This window comes from Benincasa hispida, chromosome 3 (genome assembly GCF_009727055.1).
Source record: "Benincasa hispida cultivar B227 chromosome 3, ASM972705v1, whole genome shotgun sequence".
NCBI lineage: Eukaryota > Viridiplantae > Streptophyta > Magnoliopsida > Cucurbitales > Cucurbitaceae > Benincasa > Benincasa hispida.
Window position 1 is genome coordinate 31,881,990 of NC_052351.1, and position 15,010 is coordinate 31,896,999.

Consider the following 15,010-nt stretch of genomic DNA (forward strand, 5'->3'; position numbering starts at 1 on the left):
TTTATTTTGACTGAAGGAGGAATTCTTTTTGAATTTTTTTCCTTAATTGGTTACGATTTTTATAAGGAGAATAATGACTTTCATTTAGGGTTGTCGCATTTGTTCATCATGAGAGAGTGTTTTTATTCTTGGTGACTGATTTATGCAACATGGTGTTTTGATCTTTGCTCACTTTATTCCATTGTGCGTATCCATTGGTTGAATTGTTAAAGAATTTGAAGATAACTTCTGCCTTAGGAGAAGCCTAAAACATTGCTGAAGAGAATGGATTCTCGGTCTCAGGGGGAGCTTAAGACTTCATTCTCAAGAAGGATTTCTCCATCTTAGAGAGGACCTAAGATTCGTCAGTGAAGGGAGTTCACTACAAGGAAGATAGTCAAGTGGAGAGAAGCCTCACATACTGTTGGAAGCTGAAGTATTCAACACGAATACTATCACACTTAGGGGGAGACTAAGTACAATTGAGAGTGAGTTTCACATCTAGAGGGAGCCTAGATGACTTGTGATGTGAGCTCTACGTGAATCACTGTAGTAGTTGATGTATTATAGATAAGTACTACGTTGTAATTGTTTTACTCTTTAATATTAGTGAATTATCTTTCCTCGACATATTGCCCACCAGACATAGATGATTTATCGTTGAACTGGGTTATTAAGTCATATGTGCCTTTACTTGTTTTCTTGTTGTTAGTAATTTTTTATTACAGTGCTTGTTAGTATTTTTCGTTTAACATTCGTATTTTGAGTAACGAATCATCTTATCGCTCTTTCAAGTTCCTATAGTTATAAGATATAATAGCAACACTAGAGCGGGTGATTAGGGTTGTCTACCAATTCTAATTTTAAAAGTCTAAATATGATAACTAAACTTGAATTTTAATTTAAAAACATCAAGCAAAAAATTCAAGTTAGTAATGTATATCACAATTATGCAAATCAACAAAATAATCCTAACATACAATCTAAAAATTAGAAAACAAATTAAGTGCAAAAATAAAAAAAATTAGGGAAAAGAAGACACTAAATTTATAAATTATAGTGGTTCGACAATGTGTTTACGTCCTCTCTAAGACTCTTTGATTATTTTATTCTCTTGTAGATGAGTACAAAACCTATGCAACTTTTTTTTAACTTAGGTTAAAAGAGAAATCTGGATCATTTTTACTAATCTAGGATCTAACCAGTTTCTTTTTCTCACAATCCAGGATGCACCCGTACCTTAATACAAATAGAAATAATGGAATTGAAAAACACTCTAAAAAATATTGATATACAAATGTTAGGCACTTAAAATATCTCAAAATAGTCTTATTTTGAGAGACTTTCCTACCAATAATATGGTCTATCACTGTTAAATTCTACTAACAATATAGTCTACAATTTCGTTACATTGTGCTATATTTACAAATATTTTCATTAGGTTATGTCTCTTTCAACCCTATATTTGTTAGGTTTTTAAGAGATCCTAATTAAAAAGAAAACATCTAACGAAAACATCTTGTTTCAGCAAATAATTTCAAAATTCCCACGTTTTTTTAACACACCTAATCGAGCACCCATCCAACTCCTAAGCTTTTCCCAAAATAGGAGAATCAATAAATTCAGAGTACAACTTTTTAATAACAAGCTTTGGTTTTCATAAAACCAAAAAGTGTAATAAAAAAATCATCATCCAATTGTTGTCATCATGTATTCAATTCAACCTTCCTTCTTATCAAATTAAATGATTAATCCTTTAATATACAAAAATGTGAAGACAAAAATAAAAATAAAAAACCAATATATAGCTATACACATTCCAATTAATTACCACCCAAAATAATCAACGATCACGCAGTCTAAGATTGAGTCTTCTAAGCCACACAGAATGAAGTATCATATGATACACATCAAATCTCTTTGGCGGTGAGTTCACTTCAAAATGTCTCCTAACTTTCACCACTCTCCTATACATTCTCAAGTACTGCCGGGTCGATATTCCCGTCAAGATCGTCTTCAAGTTCGGAATGTCCTCGACCGAGACTTCCACAGAGAAAGATTTCCAATTTATCACATCGCTGAAGGGTGGGACGTAGTGGTCGGAAATCAGGACAGGAACGCACCCGGTGTAAATGGCTTCCACAATTCTTGGACTAGCGACTTCGTAGCCACTCGGGCAGAGGCAGAACTTGCTCTTCCTCATCATGTCAATGTAAGAGACTCCTTTGGGGAGGTACTGATGGACTTGAATGTCTCGGTCTTGATTCTCCCATTGCTGGATTAGAATGGGCCTTATTGGGCCGTGAAGCCCACCGGCGAAGAAGGCCAGAATTGGGCGGCGGGAGGGAGATGGGCCGCCAAGAAATCCGGTCAAGAAACCTGTCTGCAGATTGATTTCTGGGAATGATACGTCCTTTGATGGGTTGAAGCCTTCGGAAGTGTTGGCGTTGCAGAGCACTCGAATCGAGTTTTTGTATAAATGGGGAACCGACTTCGATGCTTCCGGACCCTGAAAATCAGGTCAGGCCCGTTTATAATCATAAAATTGGTACAGTCAATTTTGATTAGTATATTTTAGCTTTGCTGGCTCACAAATTGAAGGGATAATTTAGCGATATGAACAAAACACTAAATAATGGTGTAATCTAGTGGTTTAATTTTGAACAATGTGAACTACTTACCCAATCATGGCAGGAGAGCATGAAATGATCTGCACCAAGTGTGCGATTCCAGAACGGATATTTGGTTCCAATGACATTGATGTAATCAACGACTGTGTGTCGTATTGGAGTGAAGTCATGAGAGTCATGAACATAGACGAACCGAACGAGCATGGCAACACTAAGAGGAAGGAAGAAGACATGGGCCTTTTCGGGATCTTTGGTCCGAAACCGGGAGTCCATTTCGATGGCGTGGATGAAGTTGCCTTCAGTTGAGTAAATGCTCTTGCAGGGGCCATTGTGAAACAGGGGAGGCTCTCCTTCTTCATAAACGAAGATCTTCAGCTCCTTCTCCATTTCTATGTAACTCCTGCGATTGCCATTAATGGAAGTCGGCGTGAGAACGAATAAGAGGGAGAATTCAGTGACTTATGATTTCAATTGCAGCCAATGCTTTTCAATCTGAAAGTTTGCTCTTAACATTCCTCACATAATTGTTTCTAGGTAGGTTAGTGAGTTAATTAACCTCAGTATTTCAATTTATAAACTCAAAACTTTGATTGAGTCTTTAGACTAAGAAACACTTAATACTTGGTCGAGAGTATGCAGGGTTGGCATTCAAGCCTCGATCTTTTAGTTAATAATATATGTTTTATGCTAGCAGAACATTAAGGGCGTATATGGGTTGAATTGGGTTGGATGTATTTTTTGAAACAACTTAGTTGGCTACCCAAAAGACTTTAATAGGGTCTCCAACTCAACCCTTCAAATTTGGAGTGGATGGATTGGGTCGCATAATTTTTATTATTTTTTTTATTAATTTAAAATACTTAAATATATCTATAACATATAACATATGACTAATAACTAAAATCTCATCAATTTTAAACATTAAATACCAAATAACCATGATATCAATTACAAATTTCATACAAAGACAAACATCATAACAATACTAAAAGAAAAACAATATATATATATTAAGAGGTACATGGGTTGGATTGGTTGGGTTGAGGGTATTTTTTGGACCAACCCGAAAACAACCTAAATGACCCAAATAAAATCTCGAATCCAACTCAACACAACCCTTAAAATTCGGATTGGATTGAGTTGTCGGATTATAACTTATTTTTTTTAATTAAAAATATATAAATTTACATACAACACATGACAAAATTAAAACCTCATAAAATTCAAATGCTAAATACTAAATAACTATGATATTTATTGCAAACTTTAGACAAATACAAATATCATAACAATTTTAAAAGAAGAATATTAAAATTCACAAATTAATCAATACAAAGTAATCAAACTTTGAACAAGAGAAAGGTATATCTATATGTATTATAAAATTAGAGTTAGGTTGAGCCAACTCAAATTTTTTTAACCAACCCACGACCCAATCTACATAACAAAAATAGAAAAAACTTAACAAAACAAACCCAACACATCCCTTACATGTGTTGGATAGTCCAGATTGTTCGGGTTGTTAGGTTATATGAACACCCCTAATATATATATTTCAATAATTTAGGTTAGGTTAGGTCAACTCAATTTTTTTTTTTCAACCCGAGACCCAAACCAAACTAAACCAAAAAAATAAAAAAGGTTCAACCCAATCCAACCTTTATGGTTTGGGTTGGACAGCCCAAATTGTTCGAGGGTCATTTAAACATCCCTAGATTAACTAATAGTTTTCGGAAGAAAGCTGCCCAAACATACAAAGTTTAACTAAGAGAATACTCAAATATCATGTAACAAAAATACTTTAACCTAGCCATAAAAACGGAAAAAAATGTTTAATTAGCCAGCATAATCCCTATATACAAACAATTGGAAGAACCAATACCATAGTATTAATTGCACAAGTTAATAAAGTAAAAGGTTTTAATTGCGACATTTATGTAAGTTCATGCATGGTCAATGGATGTAATCGAAAATTTAAAGTTACAATTAACACACCAAGACATAAAATTGAACTTTTCCCAACTTAATATTTAAGTTATAAAAGACAAATATTGTCAAAAATCAATTCAACTTTAGTTAAATAATAAATCACGGTTAAACCTAAACAGCAAATAGAATTCAAAATTGGATGTCACCCATAAACACTTATAATCATATGTTTTAGAAAAACGAAATAAGTGGTATCATCAAATTTTTTTCAACTATTTTAAATCCCATTAAATACAGGGTTATTGGAAGAACGAACAAATTAAAAGTCCCAAGAAAAAACCGAAACTTCAAGAACTCTAATTCATGTTTTTAATAAACAAAAAAAACTAAATTTAAAAATCCTCTGGTGCTCTGTCTATGCATCAAATTAGTTGAAGTTTATAAGTTGTAAGCAAAATAAGAAACAAAAATTGAAATTTAACCTGTGAAATGCTTTGGAATTCCAATACATTGGGCCAGAGGGAACAAAGTCGGGATCTTCTGTTTGATTATGGAACTTTGCTTCTCTAATGGCGGCTCTTGCTCTTCTTAGCCCTGCTTCGATTCTCTCCAATTTTGTATATTCCCTCTGTCTTCTCGCTTTCACTGTCACCGTCGATTCATAATCACTTTTAAAAGAAACGTTTCTGTTCACTTCATTAATGGCGGTTTCTCTTAAATCTTCGTTGACTCTCGTCTTATTCTGCTCATATTATTATTACATATCCATATTAGCTACACTAAAACTTTCAGTCCAAAACAAAAAAACCCCAATTCTAAAAACTTCAAATTTGTTGTTTAGAAATGAAATAAGGATCTGGGTTCATCTTAAAATTTCCAGAGAGTGAAAATTTGATCCTTATTTTGAAAATTTCTACATGCAAAAGGGGAATAGAAAGAGAATCTTACAGGATATAGTTGAAGGCTCTGTATTAAGAAAACAGAGTGATTTAGAGGAGATTGGTATTGTCCCACTGTTTGATCATTCGCCGCCGTCACCGCCGGAGCGGAGGTATTAGAATGGGAATCCTCTGGTTGGGAGGAAGAAGAAACAGAGGACTGGATTGAAGCGTATTTATCAAAGAAAATGGTCCAATCTGTGGAGAACTGAGGACCAAAAACAGCAAGAAAACAAGAAAGAGCGATGAGAGGAATTACAAAAACCGGCAACTTCATCTTTCTCAAGCTTCAAGAACTGAAAATTTTGAGAGAAAGCTGGTTCGTTGCAGAAGAAGAGAAAACAGAAAGAGAGAGAGAGAAGAAGGAAGATTGTAATGGGAAAATAGGTACTGTGGCCATAAATAGTAACAACATTACTGCCAAGTGTCAATCTCTTATTTCCTTTTAACTTTAATTCTTACTTACTTCATGCAAATTTTCATTCTTCCCATTATACCCCTCATTCTTCCCTCTAATTTCTCAATTCATGTTCAATGTTTTTATTTCTCTAATTAATTCCTTTCCTTCATTTGCCTTTTATAATATTTATTTTACTAAAATAAATGGATAAATAACGTATCGTATCTCCAAATAGGTTTGGATTTTTTTTTTTTTTGTTTGTCAATCTTAAATGTATTTTTATGAAACCAACCATTGTGAGACGGGATCGAAGTTATAGCTTTAAATGTGGGTGCATGTTAATTACTGTTAAATTAAACTTACTTTGATTAATATTTATGATGGTTACTTGGAGTAGAAATTTGAGTGAGAGAGAGAAAAATGAATAAATATTTTAGGTTCGGTTTGATAATCATTTTGTTTTTTAAAATTAGGTCTATATCATCGACATTTTTTTACCATGGTTTGCATTTTTAAGTATAATGGTTCAATTCTTAGCCAAATTCAAAAAACAAAAACAACTTTTTAAAAGTTACTTATTTAAGTTCTCAAAATTTGATATGGTTTTTTAAACCATTGGTGAAAATTAGATAATAAAATAAAGAAATTTGAAGTGTGAAAGTAATGTTTATTAGCATAAATACTTTATATCTATTGAATAGATAAACCCTATAATCATTCATATTGTCAAGAATATATACCGGATTCCATTGAAAAATTGATGATCGGCTATTGTCTTCCTTGACCAAAGCTTCAAATGCCCTAGGTAGGATCTCTCTAGATGGGATTCAAGAAAAACTGAGTGCTTATTGTTTGGTATATTGGGGACCATAGCCCAAAGGTCTCTTTATATACTAGTTTAATTAGGATTCCATTAAACCCTAATTAAGTATGAATCAGCTTCTACCCATGAAGTCCATATTCAATTAGGAATCTGGAGCCTTAATTAATTAGATCACATAATAGGGCCCAATCTAATAAAATAATCTAATGTGATAAATTATTAATCTACATACATAGCTCATACTTTAATTAAACATATTATTATTTAAATATGTCTAACAGTGTTCATATGCGTAATTTTAAAAAACAAAATAATTATTGTTTGCCTTTGTGATTAAAAAAGTATGAAAGATAAATAAGACATTAAACCAGATAATTGGTTGAAAGAAGAGGACACAAAACCAAAAAATTAGTTTATAAGAGAGGGACATTCAACAAAAAAAAAAAAAAAAATGGAGTATATAATTTTGGATAAAAATTACTATTAGTTCCCAAAATTTTTATAAAAGTAACAATTTAGTTATTGAAGGTTAGATTATAATGATTTAGTCATTGTATTTCCAATTTTATAACAATTTAATTCCTAAATTTTATCATATAACAATTTAATCTATAGATTTTAAAATTTGTAACGATTTAGTCCCAATTGTAGAAATTAGTGTTAAGATTTAATGAGATTTGTTGTATAAATAATTGATAAACTAATTAGACTCGAGATCTTTATAAAATATGAAGTCTACTCCATAAAATAATAAATTTGACATCTAATTTTGATATTTTTTTTTATATATATATTCTATTTTTTTTTTTGACATATTCTAAATTTTGGTTGTCTTTTCTTTTTTGGACTATATATTTTCTAAAATTTGAAAATATGTATATTGTTACAAGCTTTATATATATAATTTTAAGATTTTTAATTTAAATATTCATGCCACCTTTTTATTGAAATTTTGAAAATAATAAATGTCAAATTAAAAATCTTAAAATTATAGGACAAAATTCAAATTACTCAAATAATAATTGAGATCAAAAGTATAATTTAAGTTAATATTATAGATAATTTTTTATATAACTTATAAATTTTTATCTTTTTCTTCAGACCATTGTAAAACCTTCCGTTTTTAATGATTCAAAATAGTCACTTAAAAAGATTGTTTTTTTTTTTTTTTTTTTTTTTTTTTTTTAAGAATATAGATAATCAAAATCTTTAGACATCTTTAATTATAGATGTTCAAAATTACAAAAGTCCAACATTTTTAGATAACCATATTTTTTTACGAATATTTTTTAAGATATATGAAAAACTTTGGTAACTGTATTTATTTTATACGATTTCTACTAAAAAATATCTTAAATTTACATAATGTTCCAAAAATATCCTTACGACCATTTATTGATTTATAAATATTTTAATATAATTTGTACATATGTAACATACTTATTTGTCTTTTTTAATTTATTTTTAAATTGATATATTTTTATTATTTTATTTATTTTTTTTCAAAAAATAATATATATTCATTTAATTTTTTTATAAAATAAATATTAATTTTAATTAAAATTTGAATAGATTTCCAAAAAAAAAAAAAATAACTATGATATAACCAAACAGAATGAAATACATAATTGACTTAATTATTAATTTATAAGACTATATTTATGGAAAAAAAGGAATGATTAAAAAAAGTAAAAAGAATATGCCCTCAATATGAGAATCTAGAAACCCGATGTTTCAAAAGAGTATAAATAATTCTTAAGATGCTTTTCATATGGATATCTTAGGATGTCCGAAAATCTAATTCTCGAACATTTTATAATGTAGAACAAAACGTGATAGTCTTAAAGGTCTAATCCATAAGAATCTTAGATTATCACGAAAATATAAAGTTCTCTCAATTGCTAAAGATATGCTTGCATTAACTATAAATATAGACTTAAAAAAAATTAAAAGAAAAAGAAAAGTCCAAGAAGTATAAATATAGATCACATGTTCATTTTAAAATGGTTTTTAAAGTGAGATTTAAAACTTAAATAAATTACGAAGGTGGAGATTTTCTTTTTTTTTTTTTTTTAATATTTTATTTTCATGGATGTTTTATTATTGAAAGTATTAGAATTTAAAATTTACACTAAAATTAAGTGGATCGAAACTATATGAATTGAATTGAAACCTAAAATCATAAAGACACGTTAATTAAAACTAAACTTCAAATCAGGGAATAGTAATTAAATTATCTAAAAAACTGTAATTAAACATATAAATTTGTATTTAAGTAAATAAAATGTAACTAACACATTAAGTGAGTTTCAAAAAAGAAACTAAACCATTTAACAAAAAAGAAAAAAAAAACCCCACCTCTCATTAAAGAGATTTAATTAAAAAAAAAAAAAGGTTCGAGAGAGGAAGAGAAGGGATGAAGTAAGATTTCTCTCTCTCGTGCATGCCAATTGCCACCTCTCATTTAAATTCCCCATACCTTTTCTTTTCATTTTTTTTCCTTTCTCAATTTTCGAAAAGAATAAAGGGGGAAGAAAATAGAGAGACGCTGTAGCATTTTTCAAAACAATATTTAGAATATAAATAAACTTTTCTCATTTTAATTCATTAATTCATTTAAATTTAATCTATTTAATGTATATTCTTTATGTGGATGAATCTTTCTCGTCGTATTTGACCCTTTGTAGACTTGGTCTTTAATTCGTTTTCTTGGTCTTATCTCACTTTTTGAGTGTACCTACGTATGACATCAATGTGATGTCAAGCCTACCACATTACAATATCTAAATTGGTATATGAAGTGTATAGTTTTAGTAAGCACACAAAAATACGATCAATACTCTTTTTTGAAGATTATTTACTCTTCTCATTTAGGATCATCAAATAAGTCTATTTATAATGCATTTATCTAACAATATAAGTAATAGATCTAACAATACCAGGCAGTTTGTGACACTCGAAGTTACAGGACATCAGATCGTCATTTATTTTTAGAATGTGCGTTTTCTTATGTCACCTTTCAATTTTTCACCAAAGTCGTTTTTTTTTTTTTTTTTTTTGACCATTCAAAGGACATTATAATGGAAAATAAGGTTTTATTTTGATAAAATTTTGGGCGTTATTTAGTAAGGACAGAGAGAACTTTTTGAGTGGATTTGAATAAAGTCATTGGAAGTAGGAAGAAATTAAATTAGTGCAAGTAAATATTCATAATATTTGTATCTATTTTAATTGATATTTATTATATGGAAGAGCAATTAATAATGGTATGATTTTTGGTTCTAATTAGTTGACTAAATTCTGGTCATAATTAATAAGGGCATTAAACGCACCGGCACCGCCGCACCGGAGATTGGTGGTCGCCATGCATGTCTATCTCCACCGCCGCTATAAGTAGGTGAGAGCATAGTTAATATATAAAATCATACATGATTTTGATACCTGAACAAGGTGTCATAAATATAAAGTCCAATGAATCTTAAGCTTATAAAATTATAGGATACATTTTTTTTCACAGACACATATAATATATATTAATAATTAAAATATCTGTGATTTGGATCTCTCTTTTATATTATACTATAAAGAGTTTTTATTTTAAAATTTTGTATAGCGAAAAAGTGTCCAAATATTAGTTATTTAATTTGCAACAATTTAGTACCAATTTCAAAATAAATTCAACTTTTAAGTTGTCAAATTAAATTTCTTAAAAGGTTGGAAAAGAGAGTTTCGGGGCGTTTTGGTAATTTTGTTTCCCTCTCTCTTTCGTCACGTGTCGGGTAGACTCCCTCCGTCCCCAATTTCATTTTTCTCTCGTTTCATCTTCCTCAAACCGTGACCTATTTTCAACTCACTTTTTTTTTTTTTAATGAATAATAAATACGGATTTTGGATTCTTTTTTCGAAGGATACTGTCTAAACAATTATAGATTTTATTTTAGTTTTGGTTTATTTTGATCCATATATTTTCAAAAAGTTTATTTTAATTTTTATACTTTCAATTTTGTTTCATTTCAGTATTTATACTTTCAAAATGTTCATTTTATTTCTTCTATTTTAAAAAAGAGTAACTATCTTGGTCCATTCATTTTCAAGTGATCAAAATAACTCCTCCTTGAAAATTGAAAGACCAAAATAAAATAAAGTTAAAAGTACAATGACCAAAGTAAGTGTTTGAAAAGTATAAAGACCAAAATGAATCGAAGTTGAAAGTGTAGAGACTAAAATGAATATTTTGAAAGTACAGATACCAAAATAAACCGTTTAAAAGTACTTGAATCAAAATTAACCAAAATCAAAAGTGCAAAGACCAAAATTGTAACACCTCAGACTTGGGATTCGGCCCTGACATTCCCTGGTTATGTCATCATCCTTTATCTCCCTTACGAAAATGAAGGTACTAACTTTCAATTCTTTTAAGCCTTTCTTAACCATACTTTCCTCTCCTCAGAATCTCTATCATATGTGATATTGGTTCATTCATGTACCCCTCCTGAACTCGGGTCGTTACTAGGCACACCGTCAAACATGGAGCATGGAGTGAACCTGTAGGCACACCGTTAAACATGAAAAATAACATGAACGTGAACTTGTCGGACTCACACATGTCTAGCGGCCCGTAGACAAACCGTCCATGAAACTAGACTCGTCAATCCTCTAAAATAAAACATATGTCTTGACAGTAAACTATTGGTCTATTCATACATCACATACATAATTCCAGTACTTAGTAGAAATTCAAACATGCTCATAATAATCATGCTTCTGCCTGGCACCACTTACCTTAACTTGGTCACAAAAGTCCAAATTCCAAAACTTAATTCAATTAACCAATCTGATAAAAAAATTAAATCCAAAATCAATAACTTAATTTTCCCACTATTACTCTCAATCCAAAAGAATAACCAACAACTTACCGATATTTACCAATTTTCTGCAAAATGAAAAATGGTCTCTAGCTTGATGGTAAAGGAAAATAAGTCTTACCCAATGTTTTTCTCAAGATTCCGACAAAGATCGGGCAGTGGTGGCTAATGGCAGGTCGACTCGTGGCTACCATAGATAAGCAACGGGTGTTGCTGTCGAACGACATAAATTGTTTAAGCTAGCGGCTGGTAGTGAGGGTCTTGCATGAGGAGGGTTTGCGAGGGTGAGAGAAGGAGAATTTCAGATTTTGTTCAGCAACAATTACGAACAAACCAGAGCTTCAAACAACGATCCAACCATTCAAAATGAGCACGACGATTCAAACTCCGTCAATCACCAATTCTGTGGAAGTTATGGCTAAAAACCGAATTGTCTGTCCAATTTTTGGCCTCTTTTCACTCAATCTCAATTCTTTTTTTTTCTTCAAATTTTGAAAAGATAAATACAATATTTTATCACAATATCTCCAAAATTTCCAAAGATTCTATTAAATTTATAAATCAAAATTCAATATTTTCAAGATAATCATTTGAATATCTAGTCAATTAAATTCAGTTTAACCAATAAAAAATTTTCAATTATTTCGATTTAATCCCATTTTTTCAAATGAAAGGAAAATTTAAACTCAATAATTTTAGATAATTAACTTAAATTTTCCTGAAATTCGGGAGGTTACAAAAGCAATATTTAAACCTATTATCTTTTTAAACTAAGATTTTAATTATATTGCATAAGAAAAACATAAGCATAACCATATGCATACAAAATAAGTTTACTTTTCAAATAAAATTTATATGTAGTTGTAAATATAGCAATCAAACTCAAAATATTAGCAAATATAACACGATGCAAAAGAAGTTACAAATATAACAAAATTCAATAATAGGAGTCTATCATTGATAAATTATATCACTAATAGAAGTTTATCATTGACCACAACACTAATAAGAGTCCATCATAAATAGACTTTGTTATATTTGTAATTTTTTTTTTAAAGGTTGCATTTACACTTAATTAATGACTCTAAACCTACTATCCATTATTGTTACCCCTAAATTTATGTACACAAATTTAAGGAGACAATGTTTATAATATATTTTTTTTGGGGGTAGATTTGTTGATCCAAGTTATGCAAGTCTTCTATTTTATTTTATTTTATTTTCATAGAAAAAATCTGTATAAGCTTGTTAATCTCAACATAAGGTACATGAATTATAAACTCAATTGGCTGGGTCAAAATTTCAAATACTCAAAATTATAGTCTTTGTCCAATTTGCCTCTTAATTTAGAATTGAAAGGTTATATTAAAATGTTAATTTAAAAGTTTGCCTTTTCCATTAGCATGAATTCTAAATCTGACATTACAAGAATGTTTAAAGTAATTGCCTTTTAAATTTTACACTGATTTTTATCCATCATAAAATTACCACTAAATATAAAGTTAAAACGATTTACCACTAAATATAAAAACTAAATATTTAAAATTATTAGATGATATTTAAATGAAAACCTGAATTATGTGAACTAAATTTATGAAGTAACTTAACATTTACGTTAAATTATAAGTTAAGTTTATCAACTTCATATTTTATATTTGTATATCATGAAGTTTAGAAATCTTAACGTATTTTTAAACTTTTAAGCTTTTAAGCCTAATACGTCTTTCAACATTAGAAATATCTAATAAATCTCTAAATTTTTTAAGTCCTTAGATTTTTAATTTATATATCTAACAACTTTTAACCTATCCAATAGTTTTAAGGTTTAAAACTTTAAAATCTACTAGATACAAAATAAAAAATCTAATATTTTATTAGACATTTCATATTTGCATACGCATCATGAATTCGTTGGACACCAAATTTGGTGAAAGGTTTAACATTTTGAAAATTGATTTAATAGGTGGAAAAGAAAATTTAAGGCTTTTTTTTTATTATTATTTTTATATTCGTGCGTGTTCGCAGGACAATCTGTCTAACCCTATAACGTGTTAAGAAAATTTGTAGAATATTAAAATTTAGATAGGTGTTACCATAGATTTAACCTATGACCTTTTATTTATTTATTTATTTACGACATGTGGGGTTGACAAATTATTATTTGAAATTTAAAATAGGTTTAAATTATATAAAGTATAATTGGAATTTGGGAAGATTTCAATTATGCTCTAGATTAAAGTTTCACTTTTTCTATTAAAATAGATGACATAAAATTGGCGTTTGTAAAAATTAGAAGGCATATTATACAACTATATAAAATATTATGATTGCTATTATAATTTATATAATCAGATACTGTTTAAACCATTTAAATAATTTACCTAATCAATTTTTACCTGCTAGATGTATGCATTCCAATTTGTAGATATTAAAAATCACAACAACGTCCATCTCATTTTAACCAAAAGAGAAAAAAAAAAAAAAAAAAAAAATCCAATGATACTTTCTCGGAACAAATTTTGAAAATAATAAAAATAAAACTCTTCAAAATCTGGGTAGCCTACCGAATATTTGGTAAAATTTAACCCAAAAAAAAAAAAAAATCAAATCCCTCTCTACAATTTAGATATTGACAAACCAAAAAGAAAATTAAATCTTATTTTGATCTTTAGACTTTAAATAATATTTTATTTTGATTCTTTAATTTTTAAAAATATTCGTTTTAGTCCCTAAATTTTGAATATTAATTTATTTTGGTTCTTAAACTTTTAAAATATTTGTTTTAATCATTGAATTTTTCAAAAAGTGCTTATTTAGGTTATTGATATATTAAGATTTAATTAACCTTTTTAGATAACTAAGATACCAAATAAGTGAGCTATACTAAAAAAATCTAGAGTTTCAATTTTGAATAAGGTGCAAAGCGAGAGAATTTAAAAGATATTCGTTCAAAATTTTGGTATATGTTGGCGATACAAATCCCTCACATTTATGTTGAAGAGTTAACATAATTTTAATAATAGGGACTATTAAGGATTAAAACAATTTTTTTAAAATTTAAGGTTTAAAATAGAACAAAATTTAAGTTCAGAAAATAAAATAGAACTTAATTTACGTCAGATTCGTTGGATTAAATTCTTGTATTTGTATTTGTGAAGAAAAAATATATTTGCACTCAAATATACTCTAAACTTTTTTTATAAAGTTAATTAAAAAAGAATCAGAGAACACAATCGTAACAAACGAGATCATGATTTAAAAAGTTTTACGAGCTTCTAGAAATATAATTTTGAAATTAATGATTTAAAAAATTTTACGAGCTTCTAGCAGTATAATTTTGAAATCAATAATATTTTAAGAGTGATATGAAATCAAGGTATCATGCACTGAAAAAAAAAAATCAAGATATCATTATTCCATTTAATTTAATACGTGAATACAACTAA

The 15,010-nt window shown here is 28.8% G+C and overlaps 1 protein-coding gene across 1 annotated transcript; it reads right to left on the reverse strand.

Annotated features, from left to right (window-relative positions):
- Positions 1-1,697: 1,697 nt before the first annotated feature.
- On the reverse strand, positions 1,698-5,855 carry LOC120074110 (probable glycosyltransferase At5g03795). Its single transcript, XM_039027129.1, has 4 exons — positions 5,487-5,855; positions 5,021-5,280; positions 2,661-3,009; positions 1,698-2,488 (listed from the first exon to the last, which is right to left on the reverse strand). Exons 1-4 carry the CDS (start codon positions 5,751-5,753, stop codon positions 1,823-1,825), a joined length of 1,542 nt encoding a protein of 513 aa, XP_038883057.1. The 5' UTR covers positions 5,754-5,855; the 3' UTR covers positions 1,698-1,822.
- Positions 5,856-15,010: the final 9,155 nt, after the last annotated feature.

Bases quoted from the DNA above. Each gene is read 5' to 3' on its own strand.
- LOC120074110 (XM_039027129.1), bottom strand. From the start codon at position 5,753: ATGAAGTTGCCGGTTTTTGTAATTCCTCTCATCGCTCTTTCTTGTTTT. The intron at 5,281-5,486 runs GTAAGATTCTCT...TAATATGAGCAG, and splicing joins AGAGCCTTCAACTATATCCT to AATAAGACGAGAGTCAACGA. The intron at 3,010-5,020 runs GTTAAATTTCAA...TGGCAATCGCAG, and splicing joins AATTCCAAAGCATTTCACAG to GAGTTACATAGAAATGGAGA.